Genomic DNA, 27,416 nt, shown 5'->3' on the forward strand with positions numbered 1-27,416 from the left:
TAAGAATGTCCTATAATATTTACTTATCTATTTATATTTATAGTTACCGGAAGCTCTGGTCGCACTCGGTGCACACGAACGGCTTCTCGTCGGGTGTGTTTGAGCATGTGCGACTTGAGGTGGCGCCGCGTATGGGCACAGGTCGCACTTGACACACTCCCCCGTGAGTGTATAGCAGAGTGTATAGTTACCGGAAGCTCTGGTCGCACTCGGTGCACACGAACGGCTTCTCGTCGGGTGTGTTTGAGCATGTGCGACTTGAGGTAGCGCCGCGTATGGGCACAGGTCGCACTTGACACACTCCCCCGTGAGTGTATAGTTACCGGAAGCTCTGGTCGCACTCGGTGCACACGAACGGCTTCTCGTCGGTGTGTTTGAGCATGTGCGACTTGAGGTGGCGCAGCATGGTCGACGCGTACGGGCACAGTTCGCACTTGAAACACTTCTCGCCTTCGTGAGTCTAGACAAAAAGATTAGTATTGAACAATCACTGAAATTATTATAGCAGTATTTTGACTAGTGCAACATGCCTAGATAATATTTTTTGTAACTGTGAATGTATAGATAAGAAATTATTTAACTGTTTTCATTCCGATCACAGCGGCCAAAGGGCAGCTTTCTTAAACGTTATTCATGATACTCCACAAACAATAACATATAGACCCATTACTGGATCTCGCTTGGAATCATTCAAAAATGAAATTCAACATAGTTTGTCTATAATACCATTTTCGCATTATGACTGTAATCATTTGTATCAAGATGTTTTCAATGTAATTCTTAATCAATTTAATAACAATTTCAAAGTGAAATCTATTAGTGGGTCAAAAGTTAAAACAAAGTTTAGTGAATGGGCTACTGTAGGTATTCACAAAAGTAGAAAAAGACTTTATGAACTTTATGGTGAGAGAGAGCTGAACAAGAATTCAGAATTCCTGGACTATGTAAGAAACTACTCAAGAATCTTCAAGAAAGTGTGTTTAACTGCCAAGAAAAACTTTATTAGTTCTAAATTGAAAGTGTCGGACAACAAAGTGAAAACAACTTGGAGTATTATAAATAAAGAAGCTGGTAAATGTAAATCACGCGATTGTCAAGTCAACATTGTATCAGATAATCAACAAATAGTGTCGAACAGCGATGTTGCCTCGGCATTCGAAGATTATTTCTCAAATATAGCCGTTAACACCACAAAATGTTTACATTCTTCTGCGGCTCAAGCCCATTCATTACTTTGTGCTAATGTTAAGAAATGTAATAATTCATTTGAATTTAGTCAAGTAGACTCTGTAAATATTGTTAAAACATTCAAGTCACTCAATTTAAAGAAAACGGAAGACTTATGGGGAACATCAGTTAAAGTAATTAGTCATGTCATAGATATAATAGCACCTTACTTGGCCGTAATATATAATATTTCAATTTCACAAGGCACCTTTCCAGATCTTATGAAATGTAGCAAAGTCATACCGCTTTTTAAATCGGGTGATTCGAGTGATATAACCAATTTCCGTCCCATATCAATACTTCCTGTACTAAGTAAAGTCTTTGAGAAGCTAATGTTAAATGATCTACTGGGACACTTCAACAGACATAGATTACTTACAAGCAAACAGTTCGGTTTCACAAGGGGCCGTTCCACGACCGATGCTGCTTCGGTACTCATTAAACATATATATAATATTTGGGAAAATTCTTGTGATGCAATTGGCATATTTTGTGATCTTTCAAAAGCCTTTGATTGTGTGGATCATGGAACGCTCATTTTGAAATTAGAACACTATGGTTTGTCTATAAATGCCCTAAACTTTATGTCTTCTTACCTTAGCAATAGAACACAAACAGTAGTTGTTAACAAAACTCGCTCTAGCGGGACTGTAGTCCAATTAGGAGTGCCACAAGGCTCAATTTTAGGTCCATTCCTGTTTTTGGTTTATATAAATGATTTGCCATGTATAGTAAAAAACTTTTGTGAAATAGTACTTTTTGCTGATGATACATCACTGCTTTTTAATGTTGACCGAAAATCTACGGATTACAATGTAATTAATAGCACGTTAGCTGATGTACTGCAGTGGTTTACTGTCAACAATTTACTTCTTAATTCTAAGAAAACCAAATGTATTCGATTTTCTCTGCCGAATGTTAAACCAATCGATACAAAAATACTTTTGAATGATGAATGCTTAGAGATGGTAGATACAACACTGTTTCTTGGTTTAACATTGGACAAAAATCTACAATGGAGTCCTCATATAAGGAAACTAGCAAGCAAATTAAGTTCAGCCGCATACGCCGTTAGGAGAATCAGGCAACTGACTAATGTTGAGACAGCTCGCCTAGTGTATCATAGTTATTTTCACAGTGTAATGTCATACGGTATTCTGGTTTGGGGCAAAGCAGCTGACATACAGACTATCTTTGTATTACAAAAGAGAGCCATTCGTTCTATTTACAACTTAGGAACACGTGAATCAGTAAGAGAACTCTTCAAAGAAATTAATATCTTAACTGTAGCTTCCCAATACATTTATGATAGTATAATTTATGTTGTTAAGAATTTAGACTGTTTCACTAAGAATTCTGATATCCATAATTATAACACTAGAAACAAAAATAAGCTTGCCATAAAGAAGTTTCGTGTCCGTAAAGTACAGAAGTCATTTGTTGGGCAATGCATTCATTTTTATAACAAGTTACCTGACACTGCTTTGAGATTACCCCTCCCAGCTCTTAAGAACTACTTAAAAAAATCATTGATGTTAAAGGCTTATTACAGAGTCGAGGACTATTTGACAGACAAACATGCATGGCCCGAACCAGAAACTACAAAAAACGAATAGCAATTAAAATAATTGTATTATGTATAGAGGACACAGTTCAGATAAGAAAGCACATCAAATATTTTATATTTTATGTTGTGTAGGTAAATTACATATTTAATGATATTGAGATTCATATTATCTTTTTCTTCTGTGACAATTTGATATGTTTTCTCTGAAGAAGAACGACGTATTATTAAGCAATAATATAATTTATTGAAATTAATTTCCATAGAGTACCTAGTCTGTTCATATTCTTTGATGAATACTTTTGCATGTTAAATTGTATCTTGTTATTTATTGCATGTTAATTATAAGATGTAATGTTTTGAAAAGAAGTTGCCCGCCGAGTTTCTTGCCGGTCCCATAGTGGATACCCCCCTCCCAACTGAGGGGGGACTGAAATCTTCTCGAGGCTGAGGCGTAGGGTTAGAGCCGGCGTAGCTTTATTTGACGTTCATATGCGCATTGTAATATGCCTACTTGAAAAATAAATATTTCATTTTCATTTCATTTTCATTTTCTCATTTTATATTTGTTTTGTTTGAAATCATTTGGGGATTTTCTGTAAGAAATAAAAGTGCAGTTTTTATACCCGATAGCTCATAGTTTACTAGCTCGCGGTGGGACCAGTGCCTAAACGACAAATTAATTTCGTTAACGTTAGTATATAAGGAAAGAAGGGTTACGACAACGAGCGAAGCGAGGGGGTGTGTACCTTGTTGTGCAGCTTGCAGGAGTAGCGGTCGGGGAAGGTCTTCCCGCAGCGCTTGCACTTGAGCGGCTTGTCCGAGGTGTGCAGCTTCTGTATGTGGATCCTGAGGTCGGTCTTGCGCCCGCACTTGGCGGGGCACAGCTCGCAACGGTACACGGGTTTCTCGGCCACTGAAATAAAATAGATATTAGTGTTGCTGATCAATATAGTGGTGATATAAACTGTGCATATATGGGGTCTTTGAAATGAACTACGCGCCGACATTATCTAAAATTATAGCTAATATACTTTTAAAGAGTTTGCCTACGCTATGTTTGTTTTATTTCATGATGAATACCTGACCTTAATTTAAGACTTATTTTTGAGTCTTAAATGTTACTTCGTTGTCTAATGGACGTCATCGGGGTATATTTGAAGGAAGTATATGTTGAATATTAATTTGTTTTAGTTCTCGTTCTCGAGTTCTTGACATTTGTATGCCAACTGGCAAAACACAAATAAACCATTCTGATTCTGGACAGAAAAGGGGCGGGTGTTTTTTCGAACCTTAGTCATGAACATTCATTGACAATGGCAATGAGAGGTGCAAAGGGCTACACGAGTTCGCGCCACGCCTTCCTATCTTCAGCGGCCCTCAAACCAGCCGCTCGTAGTCCACTGCCCGGAGCCACGGTTTGCATTTGGCGGTTTCCAGCCGAAAGCAATGAGTTAGTTTGAGATAACTCTATATCACCCTTACCGTTGTGTAGCGGACCCCGGGATGCAACCGGGAAATCGTTAAGATGAGAGAGAGACCCTTACCGTTGTGTATGAGCTTGTGCGCCTTGAGCGAGTTGGACTGCGTAAAGCACATGTTGCAGCTATCGCACTTGTACGGCTTTTCACCGGTGTGCGTGCGCAGGTGACGCTTCAGCTTAAAGGTGTCCGGGGACGCGTATGTGCAGTCCGGGCACTGGAATAAAATACTTGTGTTAGGGTCGGCACACACCGGAATGGCAGCGGCCGGCAGTGGGTGGCAGCGGCGTTATCTACATATTTAAAAAGACCAGTATCACTTGAGCGACCTGTTTGAGTTAGTCACTGGTCTTTTCAAATCCATACTATATCCATACTAATCCATACTAATATTATAAATGGGAAAGTGTGTGTGTCTGTTTGTTTGTCCGTCTTTCACGGCAAAACGGAGCGACGAATTGACGTGATTTTTTTAAGTGGAGATAGTTGAAGGGATGGAGAGTAACATAGGCTGCTTTTTGTCTCTATTTAGGCTGATTTAGCCTCGTAAGATCCAATGTACTTTATAATGTACATAGTTGTTGCAATCTAATTTGTATCCTTCATGAACCAAATAAAGTATAATTTCTGTATCATTAGCAAATCTGCGAAAACTTTCCTCGCGACGTGCCTCGAAAATCCTACAAAATGAGGGCACCTAGCTAATATTAGCATTAATTTGGACCAAGACGGATAAAGTAGGGACAAATATTCACAATACGCGTGAGGCATTTTGGTTGACGTGGCGTGACGTTTTTTTTTTCCTGCTTTGGCGTTTACTCCCTGCCAATTTGCACAGGGGGAATTTGCCAATGTCAATGTTGGCTTGGTGTTACCGTAGTGTTGATTTTCACACGTGAGGAGAATGTTCGGTCTTTTTTTTTATTATATACATTTTTTTTGATGAAGGATGTTAAGGGAAAACTTAAACAAAACACGTGGCGTAACGTTGCCAATTTGCTAGTCTTCTACGGGTTGTATACTAGAGATGTGTCAACCCGGTTCGCCAACCCGGTCCAAACCGAGTTAGGCTCCTCTGCCCGCCTCGGTTTGACAGTTCGCCAACCCGGTTCTAAGGAGCAGAAGGAACGCAGCCGATGTATGTTTACCATAAATAAATAAATATAAATAAATATTGGGGACACCTTACACAGATCAACTTAGCCCCAAACTAAGCAAAGCTTGTACTATGGGTGCTAGGCGACGATATACATACTTAAATAGAAAACATCCATGACTCAGGAACATATCTGTGCTCGTCACACAAATAAATGCCCTTACCGGGATTCGAACCCAGGACCGCGGCTTAGCAGGCAGGGTCACTACCGACTGAGCCAGACCACTTTGTATGACCATGAATAAATGCTTTGTATTGTATACTGGGAAGATGTACCTGGTAGGGCCTCTCGCCGGTGTGGCAGCGCACGTGCCGCCGCAGCTTGGACAGCTCGACAGAGGCGTAGTCGCACTCGGTGCACTTGTGGGGCTTCTCGTGCGTGTGCCGGTAGCGGACGTGTCGCACCAACTCGCCTGTGCATAAGATTTTTGCTAAAATTTCATTTTTGGCACAAGCTTTTATCGCCGACTGTACCTTTCTTTCAACAGTCATCTATCTGAAACGTCTCTGAAAACCCCTTACTCGATGGGAACACGACGTTTCATGACAGAGTTCCTATGACCACCTTTCTAATCCATCATCAGATCAGCTCCATGGTACCATAATATTGCATTGTCACGTGATTAACATATGCGAGCAAAATTTCAGCTCAATCGGACACCGGGAAGTGGGTCAAATTTAGCTTTTACGTTTTGACGCACACTAACATACTAACAAGGCAAATTGAATAAAAGCTCGTAATAAAAATATCAATGATGATGTAACACAGTTTCTATTATTGTGTGGGTTTAATAACTATCTTTCACGGCCACCCAATGTGGTCCTTTTCGAATCTAAAATACTGAAGATTCAATAAAAAAATCTCTAGTATTCCCAGTCAAAATCTTAAGTCTACAAAAACGGTCAGTGAAAGAATCTTTGTAAATACTTTTTATGATATTAACCTGATATGGTGAACGGATGTACTTGCAAACATGAGGTTTGACCCCCCCCATTGTGCATCGTTCTGCAGAGATGCCATGATCTTGAAGCCCCACTCACACATCTTACACCACCAGCCTTTCTATTGTTTGTTCTATGCTTAGGGCCTCCGGAAGACCCTTCCAAGGCTTTCTATCTTCGCTCTAGCTTTCTAAACAAGCCTTATAGAGTAATACATAAGTAAGTTAAAAGTAGCACTGACCTGAGGTGGTAAACGGACTGTTGAAGTGCATGTTGACATGATTCTGGAGGAACGCCATGGTCTTTAAGCCCTGTTCACACATCTTACACATCCAGCCTTCTATTGTTTGTCCTAGGGCACCTTAGAGGTGCATGGGGCCTCTACCAGATCCTTCCAAGCCTTTATATCTTCGCTCTAGCCTTCTAAATTCGTCATTATAATACTAATACATAGGTAAGTTAAGAGTAGCACTGACCAGACCAGAGGTGGTAAACGGACTGTTGAAGTAGTCGCAGACAGGCAGTTTGACTCCGTTGTGCATGTTGACATGATTCTGGAGGGATGGCATGGTCTTTAAGCCCTGTTCACACATCTTACACATCCAGCCTTCTATTGTTTGTGCTAGGGCATCTTAGAAGCGCACAGAACCTCCACAAGACCCTTTCAAGCCTTTCCATCTTCGCTCTAGCCTTCTAAACGAATAATACATAGGCAAGTTAAGAGAAGCACTGACCTGAGGTGGTGAACGGACTGTTGCAATACTTGCAGACATGAGGTTTGACCCCATTGTGCATGTTGACATGATTCTGGAGGGACGCCATGGTCTTGAAGCCCCGTTCGCAGACCTTGCACTTATAGGGCCGGTCTTCGGAGTGGGTCTTCATGTGTCGGAGGAGGAGGTAGCTGGAATAAGGGAGATTGTGAGTAAAGAAATTCTCAAGAGTTAATTTATAAAAAAACCCTTTCTTCAAGTAACAGAATTGGGAGCGATCTTTTCAGTGAACAAGCAGGCACAACTCTAGCACACCTTGGACACTGACGATCAAATATATCGTCACCACTTTTAAAAAAACTTGTATCTTCGTCTTACAATGAAAAGAAAATTGTAGTAAGTATGTATGGAATGTATATAGACTTATTGCCTTTCAACTTTGAGGAACACCGTGAGATACGAGATTTTTTTAAAGTAGTGACGATATGAAACAGGCGCGTTCCTAGCACACAGTCTAAGCTCGTGTATGTAATCGCGTACCATGCTTGCGTGGGTGAAATGTGACAGGTCGACTGTTAGCGTTTTTGGCAGGCGGTAAATGTGAGGTAACCGAGAGGCGGTGGGCGACACATTGTGAACTTGGAGCGTGTTGCGCCGCTTGCTTGGCGTCCTTCTTGCGCTCGGCGCCCTCCTGCCTCCTCAATACTGTAATGCCTTGGTTGTTAGCTTATAGCCAGGATAGTTCGATGACTCACCGTCGGTGGCTGGTATAGTTACAGAAGGTGCAAGTGAACTTGGAGCGTATGTTGCGCCGCTTGCTTGGCGTTTTCTTGCGCTTGGCGCCCTCTTCCTCCTCTTCGGAGGCCTCCTCGGCGCCCTCCTCCTCGAAATTGTAGACGTCATCGTTGCCTTTGTCCTCTTCCTCCTCCTGCGAAAATATAGTGTAAAGGTACTTATCCCCCATTAAATAAAATAAATATTATAGGACATTCTTACACAGATTGACTGAGGCCCACGGTAAGCTCAAGAAGGCTTGTGTTGTGGGTACTCAGACAACGATATATATAATATAAAGATAAAAGATAAAGATAAAAGACATTTATTCATGACGCTCACAAACACGTACGTACATGTACACACAAGAATAGGACAAAAAACAGAGAACAGAACATTAAGTAAGTGCGCATCACGAAATGGACCCAACTCAGCATAATGCTGGCTGGAAGCCAGCGCTGGTCTTCCGTAGGGCCCATTCGGTGATGCCACGACAGATAACAAACACACAACAATAAAAAGAAAAAGAAAATGAAGAAAAGAGATAGAAAAAATAAAACTATTTACATAAAAAAACCAAGAATACACATAAATCACAAAAAACGGGAAAAAAAGGAAAACATAACAGAACACAAATTTTAATAAAACATTATCAACTACATTACATTGAACGCGACCACATCAGCTGTCAGCCCAGCCTGCCGCATCTAGCGCCACCCAGCCCGGTGGCAACAAACGTAACTAACGTGTTATTGGTGCAATTCGCAGCGAAAAAGGCTACAAAGCACAAGCAAATATAATTTGTTTTACTGATGTGGTCGCGTCATGTAACAAACATCCTTACGACTATTATGTCGGTGTATATGCAGTTGCGGTAATGTTACAGCCTCAAGTAAAATGGGCATTCCGCGACACAGAAAGCAGCGTGGTCTAACCTAAAAAACATACATAAATTAACAAGCTGGAGTGATATGGCAATGCAAATGGGACAAAAACGACTGGTACGGATATATTATATGTTTAGATTTATATAAATACTTATATACATAGAAAACATCCATGACTCAGGAACAAATATATGTGCTCATCACACAAATAAATGCCCTTACCGGGATTCGAACCCGGGACCGCGGCGCAGCAGGCAGGGTCACTACCGACTGCGCCAGACCGGTCGTCATTATCTGTCAAGACGCTCTGCCCGTCTGCCCGTATGTACTGTAAGAGAGACGGCCTATTGGTGAAGGGCATCCATACATTTCATTCTAGTTATTAGGTTTCATTCTGTATATGAAACCTCTTATAGTACACCGTCCTAGCTTTGATTTGGTAGAAACTCCGATCAGCAACTCGGGCCCAATACGTAACCAGCTACAAATAGGGAATTTTGTATTCCCGTTAGGTAGCCAGTTACAAAACTTAGTTACCACGTTGGCCCAATACGTAACATGCTACAAATCGGAAATATTGATTCCCAATTTGTAGCCTGTTACAAAACTTAGTTACCAAACGGCACTACTCTGGAACAATACGTAACCGGCTACAAAATGGGAATCAAGATTCTAGTTCGGAGCCGGTTACGAAACTATGTGTAAATCCATACTTACTAATAATATTATAAATTGGGAAAGTGTGTGTCTGTTTGTTTGTCCGTCTTTCACGGCAAAACGGAACGACGAATTGAGGTGATTTTTTAAGTGGTGATAGTTGAAAGAATGGAGAGTGACATAGGCTACTTTTTGTCTCTTTCTAACCCCCCATTTCCCTAGAACGGGGGGTGGAAGTTTGTATGAAGCATTCCGCAATTTTCGAATTTAATGCGAGCGAAGCCGCGGGCAAAAGCTAGTATAAAATAAAGACTAGTAACACACCTGGTCAATCTTGATATCCACATTGAGCACCGGCTTCGATTCCTCCTGCACCACCAGCACATAGCTGACTTCCCCGGACCCTGTCTCCGAGGGCACCAGCGTCACCGTCTGATACCCTTCCTCCATGAGGTTGTTCTCATCCTCCGCTATACCCTCCTGCGAAGTTGGCTATATTTTAATTGATGTAATACTGTAAAGTTTATGTATAAATGGTAATCTGCCAATATTGTCCAGTAGAATATGAATTTGTTCATATTTAGTGACATTTTATTGGTGATGATTTAAGTCCGTCTGACTTTGTGCCCATTTGAATAGATCAAAGTAACAATACTTTCAATGAAAATCGCAAATGCTTTGCAAGAATTGCAAGTGTTGGCTAAATTGGACTGTGTAATAGATAAATATACCACAAAGCTTAACCGTCTTGTTCATAAACGTACACTAAAGTTATCAAGCCGATAAAGTTCGTTTGTCCCTTTCTATCACACCACACCAATACGACAGAAAGGGACAAACGAACTTTATTGGATTGATAACTTTAGCACACCTCGGGCACTGGCGATCAAATATATGAAAGAGGCGCGTTCCTAGCACACAGTCTAAGCTCGTGTAGGTGAACGCGTACTATGCTTGTATGAGCGAAATATGACAGGTCGACTGTTCGTGTTCTTGACAGGCGGTAACTGTGAGGTAACCGAGAAGGGTACAGACAGAGACTGTAGTGGTATAAGTAAGATGAAATCCAGTTAAAATGCCTCATCAAGGACATAGGGCTCTCAGGAGGGATCTCCATTGTTCACGATCCAATGCTTAACAAATATATCATATTATGTACATATGTAGGGCGAAAAGAATTTTCTTCGTATTTTTACGGAAACATACGAACATGTCATGCTATTTCACTTTCTGAACTAGCATGACAAATTCCGGAAAAATACGAAGGAAAAGCTTTTCGCACTATATCTGTAATTCTGTATAATTTTGTGTCTTATTTCTTCGCTCCACTTTTAACTTCAAGCAAAACTACTTAACGATGGAATATTACTACATCCAGGTCAATCAATAACAAACATCGAAGATGTAAGTAAACAAACCAATTACACTCGCTCCATAATCATGCTTTTCAATATTTGCTTGATTATGCATTCACGTGCATTTGAAGTTTGTTTGAACTATGAATCTTCGGTACCACACAAGATATTAAAATGGTTATTCAAACGTAACAGAGTCACAGATTATTAATAAGTTACTAACGTAACAGATCCTTCACTTGCTCGCAAAACGATAAATACCCACGCTTTATTTAAATAATACTAATGAGTTACTACGTAAAACTCAGAAGAATAGTAGGCACGTGCCACGCGACTATACAGGCGGGCGCGTGGCGCCTCTCGGCTACTTGTTCGTTCGAATGAACGGCTAGCGTGTAGGTACAGTTTTTAATTAAAATTGTTTCGTGTCTTGAAAAAAAAAACTGCAAATAAAATACAGTAGAAATTCCAAATTAATACACTGAAGATTAAAGACCTAACTTAGAGGCCTTTGAGCATACATTAAAATAGGGTATGTAAGGTATCATCCCCCACACAAGAGACGCATGTCCTGAGGCGCGGAACGGACGTCCGCGCCACGCCGCCTGAATGTAATTTAAAAAACGTCTCAAGAGTGAATATGCTATTACTGAACCAACTTCGGCGTTGTCGTCACTTTGCATCAGGTGCGACCAAGGTCAATCACAGGACAGTTTAATAAAAAAATAGCGACAACAGCATTCTATCCTGCAACCTACCATAAACTACATACTTGTGACCGCATTTCTGTAAAATCTGTTAACTCTTGTTGAAGGTATAAAAGAGTTAACGTCCAACCAAGCCAAGGAGCCAAGCCCAGTCTACAAGTTGTGCAGGGCAGAAACTTGCATCACTATCATCTAGGGTTGATAGAAGCATCTATCTATATAGCCTCTTCTTCTGAACATGGTCAGGTATTTTTGGTTGTTTGTTTAGATGAAGTCGCGTAATTCAGTGTGCCTGTTGGCAAAGGTTTCAGCTCTTTCCAGTATTTCCTCTGCCTGGCCAGTCTAGTCCAGAAAGGCCCTACAATTGTTATAATTTCATCCTCGCAATGTTTGAGTGGTGGGCGTTGAGCTCTTGATCCATCTCTGGGGTGCCAAATGAGGACTTTTTGGCTCCATGTTTTGGTCTTACATCTTACAGTGTGACCAGCTAGCCCATATATAGCTCTATTTTTGCAGGTCTATGTGAATGACAAAAAGATACAAGGAACTTATATTAATTCTGGACCTATGCTTCTTGGTAGTATTGCCAGGTTCATTCTGGAATTAATTAACCAACTTACATCATTATCGTCCGGTGTGGGGAGAGACATGATAGATTGGTTCTCTCCCTGCTGGTAGTAGTAACGGCCTTGCTCGTCGACGAAGTAGGTGACGCCATTGGTGGGAACCTCGTCTGCATCAGCACCCTCACCGTTCACTGAAAAAGGATGAGTTGAATAGCTAATACAAATGTTTGCCAATAGGCCAGTTATTGAGAGTTTAGAAATTTTATATAATAAAAATGAAATGGTAAAGTTTATAGGTAAGTAAGAACTGTTTATAGGTAAAGAATTTACCTTTTAAGTATAGAGTGACCAGTTATTAGACGCTGACCAGTTACTGGTAATTTACCCCACCATAGAGAAATATCTTTTTTTTTTATACAAAAATTGTTTTATCTAATTAATTAAATGGTGGTACCAGACCACATTAATATCTAGCTTCCTTAGTCCTTGAGAACAATTTTTTGTACATATTCCAAAATATCTCCTGGCCGAAAACTATAAGAAATGAGGATCTGTGGAGTATGTGCCGACAACCTCCGATTGCCCAGGAAGTGGCTCTGCGGAAATGGAGATGGATCGGTCATACCCTTCGAAGAGGAGCTACCAACAGCGCCAGTATCGCGTTTGAGTGGCGGCCTCAAGGAGGAAAGAGGGCCCGCAAACGCCCCGTACACACCTGGAGACGGAGCGTTGAGAACGAGCTGAGGGAATATGGACTGAGCTGGAACGAGGCCAAGGTGGTGGCTCAAGATAGAAAGGCGTGGAAGGATCTTGTGGAGGCCCTATGCACCTATGGGGTGCCTTAGGACATACAACAACAACAACAACATTCCAAAATATATAGGTATGTATTTTGAACTTTTATTGAGTAAAGGTTCCAAATTGAATAACAAAATAAGGCTTCTAGGAGATAAGACAAATAATCTTCGGGAACTTGGAAGAAGCATAGATAAATAGTATGCAATAACTTACAGTCCAAGACGGGTGTCTCATTGGTAGCATTGTAGTTGTTCAGGTAGGACTGAATCAGCTTCCCGTCTGCAATAGCCTTCTTATCGGGCGGCGGCATTTTGCTGTGGACAATGTGGATTATTTGATTGGTTATACTGTAGAATGTATGGACTATGACCATGGTCAAATGGTCAAAGGACATAACATATCCAAGAGATGGCAAAAAAAAAGGATGGCGGACAAAATATGAGATGAAAAAATGAATTCAGAAGGAGCCCTGTGGAGAAAACAAGCTCTAGACAGAGAAACATGGAGAAATATGAGAGGGGGCCTATGCCAAAGGCAACTGACAAAATATCTGCGGGGAAAGGGTAGCAGAAAGCAGTAAGTAACATTTATGTACATAGAGAATGAGCAGTCTACACACGCTGAGCCACTTTAATGATTTCCTTGTAATACTTGTTCGGAAACCCTCTGATTGAAATATTTTTGATATGTTATATCATCATAGACAGTTCTTTTCTTTACAGGCACCGAGGGTGAAGTGAAGACAATTTAGAGTTAAATCAGAGAATTTTGTTTCTGTTTTCAGTAACTTTATCACTTGTGGAGCAACACACGTCTGACACATTGATTTGGTTTCGTACTAAATGTAGAATACATATTGACTGTTACCTTTGTACACTTGTAACTTTATAAATCAGAAAGAGGCACAGAAGACTGAAAGCTAACAGGTCAGCATCAGAGCTCAGCACGTGTATCAAATTCTAGTAAAATCATTGTTTATGTTCTTTGTATTTTATTGATATCTAATACTAATTGTTAACAAACAGTAAAACCTGGATGTTTTCTACTATTTAGCTATATAGATGCATCATCCCAATGACCTAAAGAGCAACTCGCAGTCTTATAAATAATAATCCCAATCAATAACCGGCGTACTTGACCGACTCACCGATATGCGTAAAACTGAGAAAAAAAACCCTCCACAGAGGATCATACGTACTTTTATTAAACACCGAACACTTAATTGTTAAAACACCGAATTTGAGTTCATCACACTGCAGTTTTCAGAGTATCTTTCAACACAAACACTGCACAACGAATATCAAACGGCTCACTCGTCATATAACTGAATAAATGGCGTTAGGATGTCGGCCATCTTATGAAGGGATTCCGCCAAATAGTCGAACACGCTTTGTAGAAAACTAAAGAACAAAATAAATAATTAACGTCTATCGTACTATCGTAATATCAATGGATAATGACAAATTTGCGCCACTAAGTGAAAACTACCCAGCAAAAGGCATCACAGAGAGCGCTGTCGTCAGGTCGTCTATATGCCAAATGATGTTACGAAAATGAAGCACATTTCGACAGAAATTTCACTCGATTGACCAACTTATAACCGTCTAGCTGCTTAGAAATCCTGAAAAGTGCATTTTAATTAACAAAATCACGTTAATGTACCTGGATCCCGCAAATGGGAAAACTATAACTTCTAATTTTTCCCAACGAGGGCGTCTCGGTCTTCAACTCGATCAATTATTGCGACTGTGACGCTGACGCGAAATGGCGGGCGCAACGTGAACTACGATACAATATTTTTTTTTTTTTTTTTTTTTTTTTCTTCTGGCTTTTGTTACATTAGCCAACGACAAGTGATAGAGTTAAAGTTAGGGAAACTAGGAATTAGGAAATACGGATATTACGGTAATTTGGAAAGGAAAGGATTGGATTCGATATGATATATACATTTTATACTACAATTTTATATCGTTCTTTTCTAAAAATACTGATATGGCCTTATAAATATCATACGAATAATTACACAGCAAGCAAAGTATGGATGTGGGAAATGGGATGCGTAGTAATTCAAGACTAGAAAGAAAATCAGAGCGATCGTGAAGAGTACATGCAAAGAAAATATGGTTTAGGTCCCCATATTCGCCACAAGAGCAATGAGGATCCGGCTTTTTATTTATTTTATGTAAATGCGCCGGGGAACAAACATGCCCCAGGCGCATTCTGCATAATGTTGACGTCACAGTTTTTGAAAATGATACTCTTGTAAACCATGGTTTCTTTGGAATTGCCGGCTGAATATGCCGATAATGTTCACCTTTTGATGTTTCCTTATTCCAAATACCATTCCAATTATCATACAAATACGCTTTCGACAAATTGATTAAGTCATGACAATAGTTATGATATGGTACAATGTCTCCCACGTGAATAGCCTCATTTGCCAGTTGGTCAGCTCTCTCATTCCCAGGGACACCCACATGGCTTGGCACCCAAGCCAGCACGACAGCACAACTCTTTTGGGAACATTTGTATAAAAGGCTCCTAATGTTAAACACGACAGGGGACTGTTTATGTGACTTAAATGGAAACCTCATTATTGCTTCTAAAGCACTACGGGAGTCTGAAAAAATTATTGTTTTAGGTATCTTCAACATAAGTACATATTCTATAGCTTTAAGTAAACCATAACATTCACCAGTGTAGACAGAACTTTCAGGTGGCAGTTTAATAAGTTGTAATCCTTTGTATTGTGAATGAAAGACTCCAACACCAACGCAACTTCTATCACCATGTTTAGAGGCATCTGTGTACAAACAGTGCCAATTACTCCAGTCATTGTTAAGAAGGTTCAAAAAATCTATTTTTGGATTTATATCGTGTTTAGATATACCGATGTTAAATCTAATATCTGGATTAGTAATGAGACTGTTGTATGAGTGTTGATATAAAGGAAGAGTCTCACTTCTATAAGTCGGTGCTTCTAGACTTTTGTATTTTTTATAACTCTTAACAACACAAGGAGAATCCTTATGGGTCCAATAGTTACCTGTTTCAACCAGTTCAGCTAATTGCTTTACTTTTGGAAGTAGTGGATGAGAATATAGTTGCACAGAACGGAAAAAGAATTTGTCACATAGAAACTGTCTTCTAAAGGCAAGAGGTGGATCGCAACATTCTACTTGCAAGCAACTTATTGGGCTTGATTTCATAGCCCCTGTAACTAATCTTAAAGCTTTGGCCTGTACTGAATCTAGTTTTTTAGTCGCTTTAACATTTCCAGGGTGTAAGAGGTAGGTGCCGTAATCTAAAACACTTCTTATTAAAGCATTATATAGTAATCTCATAGTAAAAGGGTGGGCTCCCCACCAGACCCCTGTCAGGCATCTTAATATATTCAGGTTACGTTCACATTTTACAACAACATGTTCAAAATGGGGAATTCCAGTAAGCTTACGATCTAATATAACTCCCAGAAATTTAACACTATCTTTAATTACCAGTGGACAACCATTATAATTTATATTAATAAGTGGAGTATTTTTCTTTCGTGAAAAAACAACAACAGAGCTTTTAGAAGGTGAAAGATCTAACCCATTATTATCCAACCAACTATTTAAGGCATTCAAGGATGAGGACATTGTGTTACTAATGTTTTCTAAAGAACTCCCCGAAACATACAAAAGCAAATCATCCGCATATTGAAGGACGTCCACCTGTCCTCCAACAGAAAGTTCTAGATCATAAGTATAAATGTTATACAATAAAGGGCTCAAGACCGAACCTTGTGGTAGACCCTTCCAGACAGTTCTTTTAATAAATTTATTTCCAGGTTCTTCTAAGTGATAATTTATAAACCTTTCATACAGCATATTGATTATAAAATTAATAAGAAAGTTAGGAACATCTAATTTGATTAATTTATTTTTTAAGATTGAAATGTTGACGTTATCATAAGCAGAATTTATGTCTAAAAAGGCAGCAACTAAGGAGTCATTTTTAGAGAAACTTATTCTTATATCTGTGGTAAGGATGCTTAAACTGTCAAGAGTACATTTACCTTTTCTAAAGCCAAATTGATTACAAGTTAAGAGTTTATTGTGTTCTAGAAACCATTCTAATCGTATTTTTACTAGGTGTTCTGCGACTTTAGCTATTACAGATGATAAGGCTATGGGTCTATACGATTTGGGGTCTGAAGTAGGTTTATTTGGTTTTGGTATTAAAATCAATGTTTGTGTTCTCCATTCTTTGGGAACAGAGCCTGCAATCATAACATTGTTAATCAAAGAAAGAAGGTAGCAGAGACTGTTATCGTCCAGTTTTGATACGAAAGAATAAGGGATCCCGTCTTCACCGGGTGCGGAATCTTTAGTCGAAGAAAGTACTCCTTTCAGTTCACAAAGCGAAAAAGGGGAATTTAAAACATCTTCTGAATCATTTTTAGATAACATGAGTGGCCTGAGAATCATAGGGTGTTCTGGGACATAAGGTGGACCCAAACGATCCATAACCTGGTCTGCTAAAGATGGAGATATTTTACTTTGTGTGTCTTTAAATGCTGATCGAAACCTCCTAATATTTTGCCAAACAATTGATGGAGCTACATTTGGACTCAATGATTTACAAAATCTATGCCACCCTTCAAACTTTTTTTTTCTAAGTAATTCTTTAGTTGATTTAGCGACTTCTAAGTAGTTATCAAAGTTAATATCAGTCATTTCTTGACAATACTTTTTCTCTGCCTCCTTTCTTTGCTTAATTGCAACAGTGCAGTCTGAATCCCACCAAGGTGGGGATGGAATGAACTCCGGACCTCTGCTCTTTAATGGAAAGGTTTCATTAGCTGCTTCCACCAGAGCTAAGGCAAATGCTTGAGAGCTCTCTAATATATTTGAGTTGTTTATTACTGGCAAAATATTAATTCTTTTTACTACAGCCTCTCTATACTCATCCCATTTGTCATCAATCAGTTTATGTTTAATACGGGACTCTCTGGCATGTGTTCGTGGAGTCTTATAAAAAGGAAAGGTAATGTATATAGGAAAGTGGTCACTACCATAAGTGGAATCTGCTGTTGACCATGATAAAGATGAAGCAAGATCTGGAGTACATATAGACAGATCTATTGCACTTGGATTTCGAGCAAGCCTAGTAGGAGATCCAGTGTTTAAAATGCATAAATTATGTTCACTAATTATTTCCAATAACCTTTCTCCATAGTATAAAGTTTGAGCAGAGCCCCAGAACTCATGGTGAGCATTAAAATCCCCTAAGCAAACAAATGGTTTAGGCAGGGACTTAAAAATTTCATTTATTTCTATAAGAATATTATTATTTGGTTGTTTATAATATAATGATACAAAACAAATGCTATTTACAACCACTGCTATAACAGATATTTCATCACTATGTACAGGTAAAGTGACATAATTATAAGTTAGTAAGTTTTTGACAAGTATGGCCACTCCGCCATACCCATCAGGTCTGTCCTCTCTGAGACAGACATATCCTGGTATTTTAAACAATGAATCCTTTCTCAGCCATGTTTCTTGGACACAGATGAGAAAGGGGTCATTTTTATTAATAACATGTATTAAATCTTGTTTCCTACTGATTAGGCTGCGAACATTCCACTGCACCACTAGGGCCCTGTGATCCATTATTGTTGATCTTAATTTGATATAAAGCATTAATTACTGCGGCAACGTTGGACGGTGAAAAGGTTTTTGACTGAGACATTAAATCAATGATAGATTTTACAATATCATCAAAACTAGGGTTTTCATTTGTGCTATTGTTAAAAACTGGTTTATCTCTTTGTATAGTAGGTTGTCTAGTGATTTCAAAATGTGCATTTTTATCATAACCTTTTCCTAGCTTTACAGGAGCCCTGGGTTTGAGGAAGACAGTTTTTTTAAATGATTGTTTATTCAACATAGGTGTTTTATCCTGATTGTTATATAAATCTTCTTGTGATTGTGAGGTGGATGACAATGGTGTTGCAAGTAAAGCCTCAGCATATGATACCTTCGAAACTGGTGGATGTACTTTAGAAGCTTCCATGTATGAAATACAACTTTTGCTCATTGTTTCTTTGATAGCTCTTTGTCTGTTATATTCCAAACATTTCTTGCTTGTGGCTTGATGGGAACCCTTGCACAAGCAACACTGGAAGTCATCCTCCTCAACATCACAAGAATCACCAGAGTGACCTTGTCCACATTTAAAGCACCTTGGATTGGAGCGGCACTGGCTTTTCACATGCCCATATCGGCAACAAAAATAGCACTGAACAGTGGGATATATGTATAACTCTACAGGCAGAGCCATGTAACACATGTATACTCGAGTAGGTAGTATTTGTCCATCAAAGGTAAGTATAACTGTACCAGTATTTACAAATTGACTACTGTCATTGACAAACATTTTTCTTTTTATTCTTCTTATTTTGATAATTGGTCCACAACCAATTGGCAAGTTGATAGAAGTCAGTACTTCATCATCAGTCAAATCAAGGGGTACACCTTTAATTACTCCCATGCGAGTGACATTGAATGTTGGGACGAAAGCATTGTATTTGTTTTTACCTAAGTTGTCATTACTTAGGAAGTTGTTGGCATCAGTGTGTGTAGCAAATGAAATACTGACTCTATTTCTGCCTATTCTCTTTAAACTGCCATTCACAACACCTTGGATGTTATTTTGTCGCATAAAGCGACCAAAAGTTATGGGATGGAGAGTTGTGCCATCACTGCTGGCTTCTCTTTGAACATGAACAACAAAAGGAGCAATGTCAGACTGTTGGTAGCGGACGCGGCCAACAGGCACATGAGTCGGTGGGACATTATTAGTATTTGAACTTTCAGAGTTTGCATTTACAATGGGATTTGGTTTTTCAGTCAGTTGTGGATTAGTATGAACATTATCTTTTTTGTTTTGAACTTTAATTTCATCAGCACACACACAATCCGTACTTTTATTTTTTCCTGACCCAGATTTGCGTTTCCTTTTATTGCAATTCGTACACATTCGCGAAAGTATTTTCCTTTTTAAAGTTATGTCTGAGGTATTGGATACAGACGCATCAGTATCCATTGATGATTCAAGTGCAGATATAAGATAATCCATAGGAGTGTTCGACCCTGAGGGAACTGTTCCCCCAGGGTCAGGGGGCTTAGCGTCCCCCATAAAAATTACATAGAATTAGTACTTACCAATCAATATATACACCTAACTACTAAATATAGTCAAAAACTAAAGCTAAATCTACAAATATATACACAATATACAACTCCAATCCTTTAAAATAGAATTTCAAAAACTTTAGTTACGAAAACTGCGTCCGCCGCGACCGAAGTTTCCCGCCCTTTTACGATACAATAGTACAATCCTAGCCTGTCCAGAAGGACGAAGAAAAAAAAAAAAAAAACAATAGTACAAAACTGCTTCAGTGTTGCCAGCCGTGAATATTCGTCAATGTCAAATGGTCTATGGTGAGACAAACAAGATGGCGTTATGAACGCATCCGTTGCACGATCATACCAGTAAAAAATCAGATATTCACGCGCGCGACTTCAAATTTGTGCCGCGCAAGAACACAACCGTCAACACAACTGTTAACTTCAAACTCGGGTAAATCGCGTTATTTACTGGGTATATAGCGTGTTATTTTATATGTCTCTAATACTATTGATATTTCAAATAATTTAAATTTCACTTAAGCAATTGACATGTAACCTAATGTTATCAATAAATTTTCATTTCCATTTTCATTTTCATTCATTCTGCTATAAGGTTGATTATCTTTCAGGCAGGCAGTTATGGTCGCGCGATAAATTATAAAACATGGCAGGCAATTATGGTCGCGCGATAAATGATAAAATAGCAGGCCGTCCCTATCGCACTATGTGTAAGTGCGATAGGGACGGCCTGATATTTTATCGTCTATCGCGCGACCATGCTTCCCGTGCTGGCCGTCCCTATCTGATATTTTATCGTCTATCGCGCGACCATGCTACCCGTGCAGATAATGTAATCCTTTTTAGGGTTCCGTAGTCAACTAGGAACCCTTATAGTTTCGCCATGTCTGTCTGTCCGTCCGTCCGTCCGTCCGTCCGCGGATAATCTCAGTAACCGTAAGCACTAGAAAGCTGAAATTTGGTACCAATATGTATATCAATCACGCCAACAAAGTGCAAAAATAAAAAATGGAAAAAAATGTTTTATTAGGGTACCCCCCCTACATGTAAAGTGGGAGCTGATATTTTTTTTCATTCCGACCCCAACGTGTGATATATTGTTGGATAGGTATTTAAAAATGAATAAGGGTTTACTAAGATTGTTATAAATAAAATAAATAAATAAATATTATAGGACATTTTTACACAGATTGACTGAGGCCCACGGTAAGCTCAAGAAGGCTTGTGTTGTGGGTACTCAGACAACGATATATATAATATATAAATACTTATATACGTAGAAAACATCCATGACTCAGGAACAAATATCTGTGCTCATCACACAAATATATAATATATAATAATATATAATATATAATATGTTTTTTGATAATATTAATATTTTCGGAAATAATCGCTCCTAAAGGAAAAAAAAGTGCGTCCCCCCTCTAACTTTTGAACCATATGTTTAAAAAATATGAAAAAAATCACAAAAGTAGAACTTTATAAAGACTTCCTAGGAAATATATAGGTTTTAAAAATCATACAAAAAGGCAAAGTAGGGTAACTGTGCTAGTTATCGTCCAGCGCTAGTTTTCGTTCACTAGACAAAATTTGAAAACTGTATCGGCTGCACTTATTGCAATAATAATTATTTCCTATTCCGTTTGTGGACGAAAAATGAAGAGTAATTTGACGGAAATTAAAAAACCTCAGCAAACTGCTGGAACAAATACCAAGTAATAATGCTCTGGCGGACCCGTATTTAGTTTTTATTTTAAGTAGAAAATGGCGATATTTGAAAAATGTAGGAACGAATAGGAGACTGCTTTTCCTAGAAATTTTCATTTCTTATACCTATATCTAGTTATCTACTGTAAAAATTCTAATTCCCCTTCCTTTGCTAAAGTCCCCTTAAGTGAGAGCGAGAAAATTATATGATATATTGCCGCTGCACCGACCAAGCTCCCAGTCTGTACAGTACAGCTTTTAAAGCATGAACTATCTTTTCTTTTTATAAACGGTCAACAAAATCTTCTCACTAAAAAAAGGCGTGATATTGTTATCGTCAAGGTTAGGAAGGCACGCGCTTTATGAAGACAATTGACCGATGAACCCTACATTTTTCTTTGCCGCCATTACTAGTGACAAAATTTACTTGACCTTTTTTCCCTTCCTTTTTAGCATTTATTAAGACAAAAAGTCGCAAACTTGAGGAGTCTGTTCTTCTTACACCGGTTAAGAGTGAGAGAGAAAGACAACAGTAATGTACGAACTTGGCTGTTCGAGGGAGGTCGTTTAACATGTTGAGGAATAATAAATAAATAAAAATGTTTGTTAGTAAAATCGGCATTTTATAAAATATTTTTTTTGGTGTTGTCAAAATTGCCCTCATAAGGCAATTGGCGGTATCCCAAATAAAAATTGAATGCAAACATGTACCTTAAGTTTTCTAAATGACAGTTCCATTTTCAAATGCATTTGATTTTGAGATACCGCTAATTGCTTTATCGGGGCAGATAATGGAGTATTTTATAATATATCGACCTATACAGCGCCGGGTCTAGACTTTTGGAAAAGGGCAAAAAAAAATACGAATTTACGAATGTTTTATACTTTATTATAATAATATAACATGTTGAAACATCACTTTGTTCAGTATAACATCGCTTCGTTGTTACACGTAGTTCCAAGTTTCTAAAAAGGGTCTGACCAAGCTAACTCTGCGTTAAAATGACAAAGTGTGGCATTGTCATCATTAATGTCTTATAATTATGAAAAAACTGGTTTATTAAAATCGGTGCAAAGTTAGATCAAACAGACTCTCTAATTTGGCACAACTTTTATAATTACAAAAACAACATCCAGTCGATAACACTAATTAATTACACATTGAATGTGGCTCTCCATGCAAAAAGGTGAAAAAAAAAAGATCCTGACGAATTGAGAACCTCCTTTTTTGAAGGCGGTTAAAAATAATAACCAAATCATACGGAAGTACTCACGTTAATACACCGCGTATGGCGACATATTTTGAGTTATATGGAGACCCATCCTCCTGACTGCTCGCAGCGGCAATCAGTGCACGGAGTCTAGCCGCTAGCACTCATGCCTGATGATGGGTCTCGATATGACTCGAAATATGTCCTGTGTATGTAAGTACATCCGTATATTTAAATATTTGAATTTGTTTCGCGACAGTTTAACGTCTATAAGTTTAGAGTTATCTCCTAGATCTTACTCCATGCGCGGATCCAGGGGGGGGGGACATGGGGGTTGGCCATACAAATAGATCACGTGACCCCCCCTCTGGGGCCTGGGCCTTTACCACGTGACCCCCCCCCCCCCCGGGCACGAAGCTGGTTCCGCGCTTGTCTTACTCCCAAATATGGGAGCTCGACAAAAATCAGAAAGGTAATCACGGTCTATATCCCGCTCAGTATAAGTCTAATGAAAATAACCGTCTAATATAAGCCTCTTGTGCTTCAAGTTGAATAAAGTCTTTTCTAATTGGATTTATATCAGATTTTCTGATACAAAAATTCTGATTTGCACATGAAGCAAAGGTACCTTTTTTTAATGGAGACCCACAAATGAATATAGCAGTAACACCTAGTAACACTATCAATACTAACACAGATGAAAGGAGGATGCATAAAATTAAACGTTTATAACTTTTTATGTATTAATATTATCAAGTTGCACTTCTCGCGGGACTATTTCTTTGTGTATGTTTCTCTGTTTCTATTATACTAGTACAAAGGTTATTTTCATCTAGAATCCCAATGTGTAACAATAAATGTGATATTTTTAACAATTCATCCCGTACCTCTGTAAAGCCCGGCCAGAAATATATAAATATAAATAAATATATATAGGACATTCTTACACAGATTGACTGAGGCCCACGGTAAGCTCAAGAAGGCTTGTGTTGTGGGTACTCAGACAACGATATATATAAATACTTATATACATAGAAAACATCCATGACTCAGGAACAAATATCTGTGCCCATCACACAAATACATGCCTTTACCGGGATTCGAACCCGGGACCGCGGCGCAGCAGGCAGGGTCACTACCGACTGCGCCAGACATTTCTTCATATTTTACTGAACCGTCACTGCATACATCAGAATAACAGCGCCCTCTTGACAATAGTCATATATTTCTGGTCAGTCTTTAGGTATCAACAAATATTTGAACATGAATACCAATACAAAATCAACCAGCACTCAAATAAAAACGACTTACAAAGAAAAAAAAACAATACTAAACTTAATAAGAAACTTTAGGCCTCGTACCTACGCTCTTACTCGCTAATTAATATGTATAAATAAACTTCCATTCATATTGAGCTTTTTTTAATTGACTTGTCATAAACTCGGTTTATATTTATACAGGGCGTTTTATAGTATTTTCCAACTGGCATGAGTTCTGTGACACTTGAGGAAAATCCCAAACAAACGCATACTATTTATGTGATATTTTTGTAAAAATATTTACTATTCAAACGTAAAATTACAAAAAAAACATATCCCTAATCTACTTAATAGACACTGATAATAATGTTATATATAAAACAAGTACAGTTTTTATATATTTTTCATCATTTTTACGTCAAAATATAAACTATTCTTCAAAATAGTATGTGTAATCCGGAAAACTTTTGAGGTGTCGTTGACAGTTGAAAAGTACATACTATAATAAATACAAATGCTGTCGCGACATTCGTACTGATTACCGGCATACAATACAATCATCTAAAATTGACACGTTTGTAATAGTACATTACGATACAAGTGCGTAAAAAAGGAAGCTCGAAACGAGTGGCGATAATTTAAAACACGAATTTCCTTTTCGCACGTGTATCGTACGACGTTTTTCAGTACAGACGAGCCTCCTAAGTTTCGACCTGGCATATAATGAACCACTTCTCGTACTAGTGCGTAAAAAAATAACATCTGTACTGAAAAAACCTTAATAGATTTAAAGAAAATAACTCCCTTATATTAAGTTATTGTTTATCACCTTCAATTAGCCTTTATGTACAGACTAAATTCTAAAAAACAAAGTTTTATGAAAACACAGTAACAGTATTGAATAACATTACATTAGATGTAAAAGTTTGAAACAATTGGCATAGAAAATATCCATAAAAGATATCCAGATTTTTTAGATCCATATATCAAATCAAAGCAACTGCAATATTGCAATATTTTAAGAGTAGGTTAGGTATATAATGTGGCCCTATTGTCGCACTATTTGTGTATTATTATTATTCAATTATAGGCGAGCAGCTATTCAGCTGATGAGCCTATGTCACACAGTGTCTCATGATTTATAGTTAGCAAAGTCATGTCACTATCTTATTATTTAAAAGCCACTTGTCTAGTCTGTTTTTAAACACATTCACTGAGGGAGCAGTAACAACACTATCCGGTAAACTGTTCCAAGCCGCTACAACACGATTGGATAGGGAATGATATGCAGCTTTAGTAGTAGTAGGAGTGCGAATCAGTTTTAGGCTGTGACCTCGGGTCTCGCGGCTGGTACTTCTCATAGCGACTACTTTGTGAATGTCGGGGAGGTTGTAACAGTGGGTAACAATCTTGAAACATTCGATAAGGTCTCCTCTCGCTCTCCTGTCCTTAAGCGTGGGCAGCTTCAGTATACTTAGCCTTTGCTCGTAAGGTAGGCGTCTCAGCTGGAAAGGCATCTTGGTGGCTCTTCGCTGCACACTCTCTAAAAGGTCAATGTCTTTGACAAAGTATGGATTCCAAACTTGGAATGCATACTCAAGCAAGGGTCGTACATATGTTTTGTATATTTTCCTAAAAACTTCCACAGATATGCATTGAAAGGACCTTTTTATAACATACAGGAACGAGTTTGCCTTTTTTACTATATTGTTTATGTGCTCACCCCATTTTAAGTCGTTGGTAACTGTCACGCCAAGATCCTTTTGAGATGTCACTGCAGCAATTGGGGAGCTTCCTATCATGTATTGGACCATAGGGTTTCTTTTACCAAGGTGCAGAACGGCACACTTATTAACATTCAATTTCAATATCCACTGCGAAGTCCACGTCGTTAACCTATCCAAGTCGGCCTGCAGTTGACCAGAAGAAACATGAGGATTAGCGAAGAACTTTCCGTCGTCTGCAAAGAAGCATGACTCCGACTCTATAAGTGCTATTAAGTCAGTCACAAAAAGTCCAAACAGAGTCGGAGATAGGACACATCCCTGTGGTACTCCACTTAGCACGCCAAGTGGTTGAGAAAAGCAGGTATTAGTCTAGGATTTTAATCATATGATTTTGCTCGTATTTAATCTATGTAGCCGACTACATTCTATCGGAGGGAATTTATTTATTGTACGGTTTCTATAATAAAATAAAATCATAAATATTATAAACAAATATTGGGGGACACCTTGTACAGATCAACCTAGCCCCAAACTATAAGTAAACAAAGCTTATACTATGGGTGCTAGGCGACGATATAGGTAGATAAATACATACTTATATACATAGAATAAAAAAAATCACTTTATTAAATAAATAAATATTATAAGACATTCTTACACAGATTAACTGAGTCCCTCGGTAAGCTCAAGAAAGCTTGTATTGTGGTGTCAGACAACGATATATTTAATATACTAATACTTATATACATAGAAAACATCCATGACTCAGGAACAAATATGTGTGCTCATGCCCTTACTGGGATTCGAACCCGGGACTGCGGCTTAGCAGGCAGGGTAACTACGCACTAGGCCAGACCTGTCGTCAATTATCCCATTCCCCAATATGTTGACATTCTTGATATTCTTATGAACTCTAGTATTATCACATATTAATTATAAGATTTTTATGTACGGTCAACCAATTGGAACCCTAGGGCCTAGGCCACTCTACAATCAAGTCAAAATAACAAGCAGTAAGAGATTTCTTACAATCTGATTTATAACGTCACTATGACATAGTTCTACAGTGACCTAGGGTTCCAATTGGTTGACTGTGACTGTACTTAACAAACAACATTACCTACTTATTGTCGTACACTCTCAAAGGAACATTTCAACTGTTTTCGTTTTAATTACATGCCTCTTATATCTTAGAAAAGCGAAATAAATTAAACTTAAACTACTCCGAATAAATCAAATAAATGTTTAACATTTATATAAGCTTTTTTACACGCAATGCAAATTTTTCTCACATTTCAAGCTAAATGAACACAATAAAGCTGATTCTAAATCTTATCTATAATACGTTTAGAACGTTTTCAAAAACGATCCAATATCGTGTCAGATCAGATGAGATGGAGGACAGCTGCTAGAAAATTCACTAAGGCATCTCATTTAATTATTTTTGAAATAGTGCTTTCTTTTGAACAATAAACAAAAAAAG

The 27,416-nt window shown here is 38.4% G+C and overlaps 1 protein-coding gene across 2 annotated transcripts in view; it reads right to left on the reverse strand.

Moving 5' to 3' along the window:
* Positions 1-14,597, reverse strand: part of LOC125241689 (transcriptional repressor CTCF-like) — a 29,129-nt gene extending 14,532 nt beyond the window's left edge. For both annotated transcript variants that reach the window (XM_048150280.1, XM_048150279.1), the window contains exons 1-10: positions 14,490-14,597; positions 13,041-13,141; positions 12,084-12,220; positions 9,726-9,881; positions 7,839-8,011; positions 7,105-7,274; positions 5,705-5,841; positions 4,339-4,489; positions 3,541-3,707; positions 324-460 (exon numbers count right to left, since the gene is read on the reverse strand). In XM_048150280.1, coding sequence (XP_048006237.1) covers positions 324-460; positions 3,541-3,707; positions 4,339-4,489; positions 5,705-5,841; positions 7,105-7,274; positions 7,839-8,011; positions 9,726-9,881; positions 12,084-12,220; positions 13,041-13,137 — 1,325 coding nt within the window. In that variant the 5' untranslated portion in view covers positions 13,138-13,141; positions 14,490-14,597. The remainder of the gene's footprint in view (positions 1-323; positions 461-3,540; positions 3,708-4,338; positions 4,490-5,704; positions 5,842-7,104; positions 7,275-7,838; positions 8,012-9,725; positions 9,882-12,083; positions 12,221-13,040; positions 13,142-14,489) is intronic.
* Between the last annotated feature and the right edge of the window lie 12,819 nt (positions 14,598-27,416).

Source organism: Leguminivora glycinivorella, chromosome Z, assembly GCF_023078275.1.
Source record: "Leguminivora glycinivorella isolate SPB_JAAS2020 chromosome Z, LegGlyc_1.1, whole genome shotgun sequence".
Lineage (NCBI taxonomy): Eukaryota > Metazoa > Arthropoda > Insecta > Lepidoptera > Tortricidae > Leguminivora > Leguminivora glycinivorella.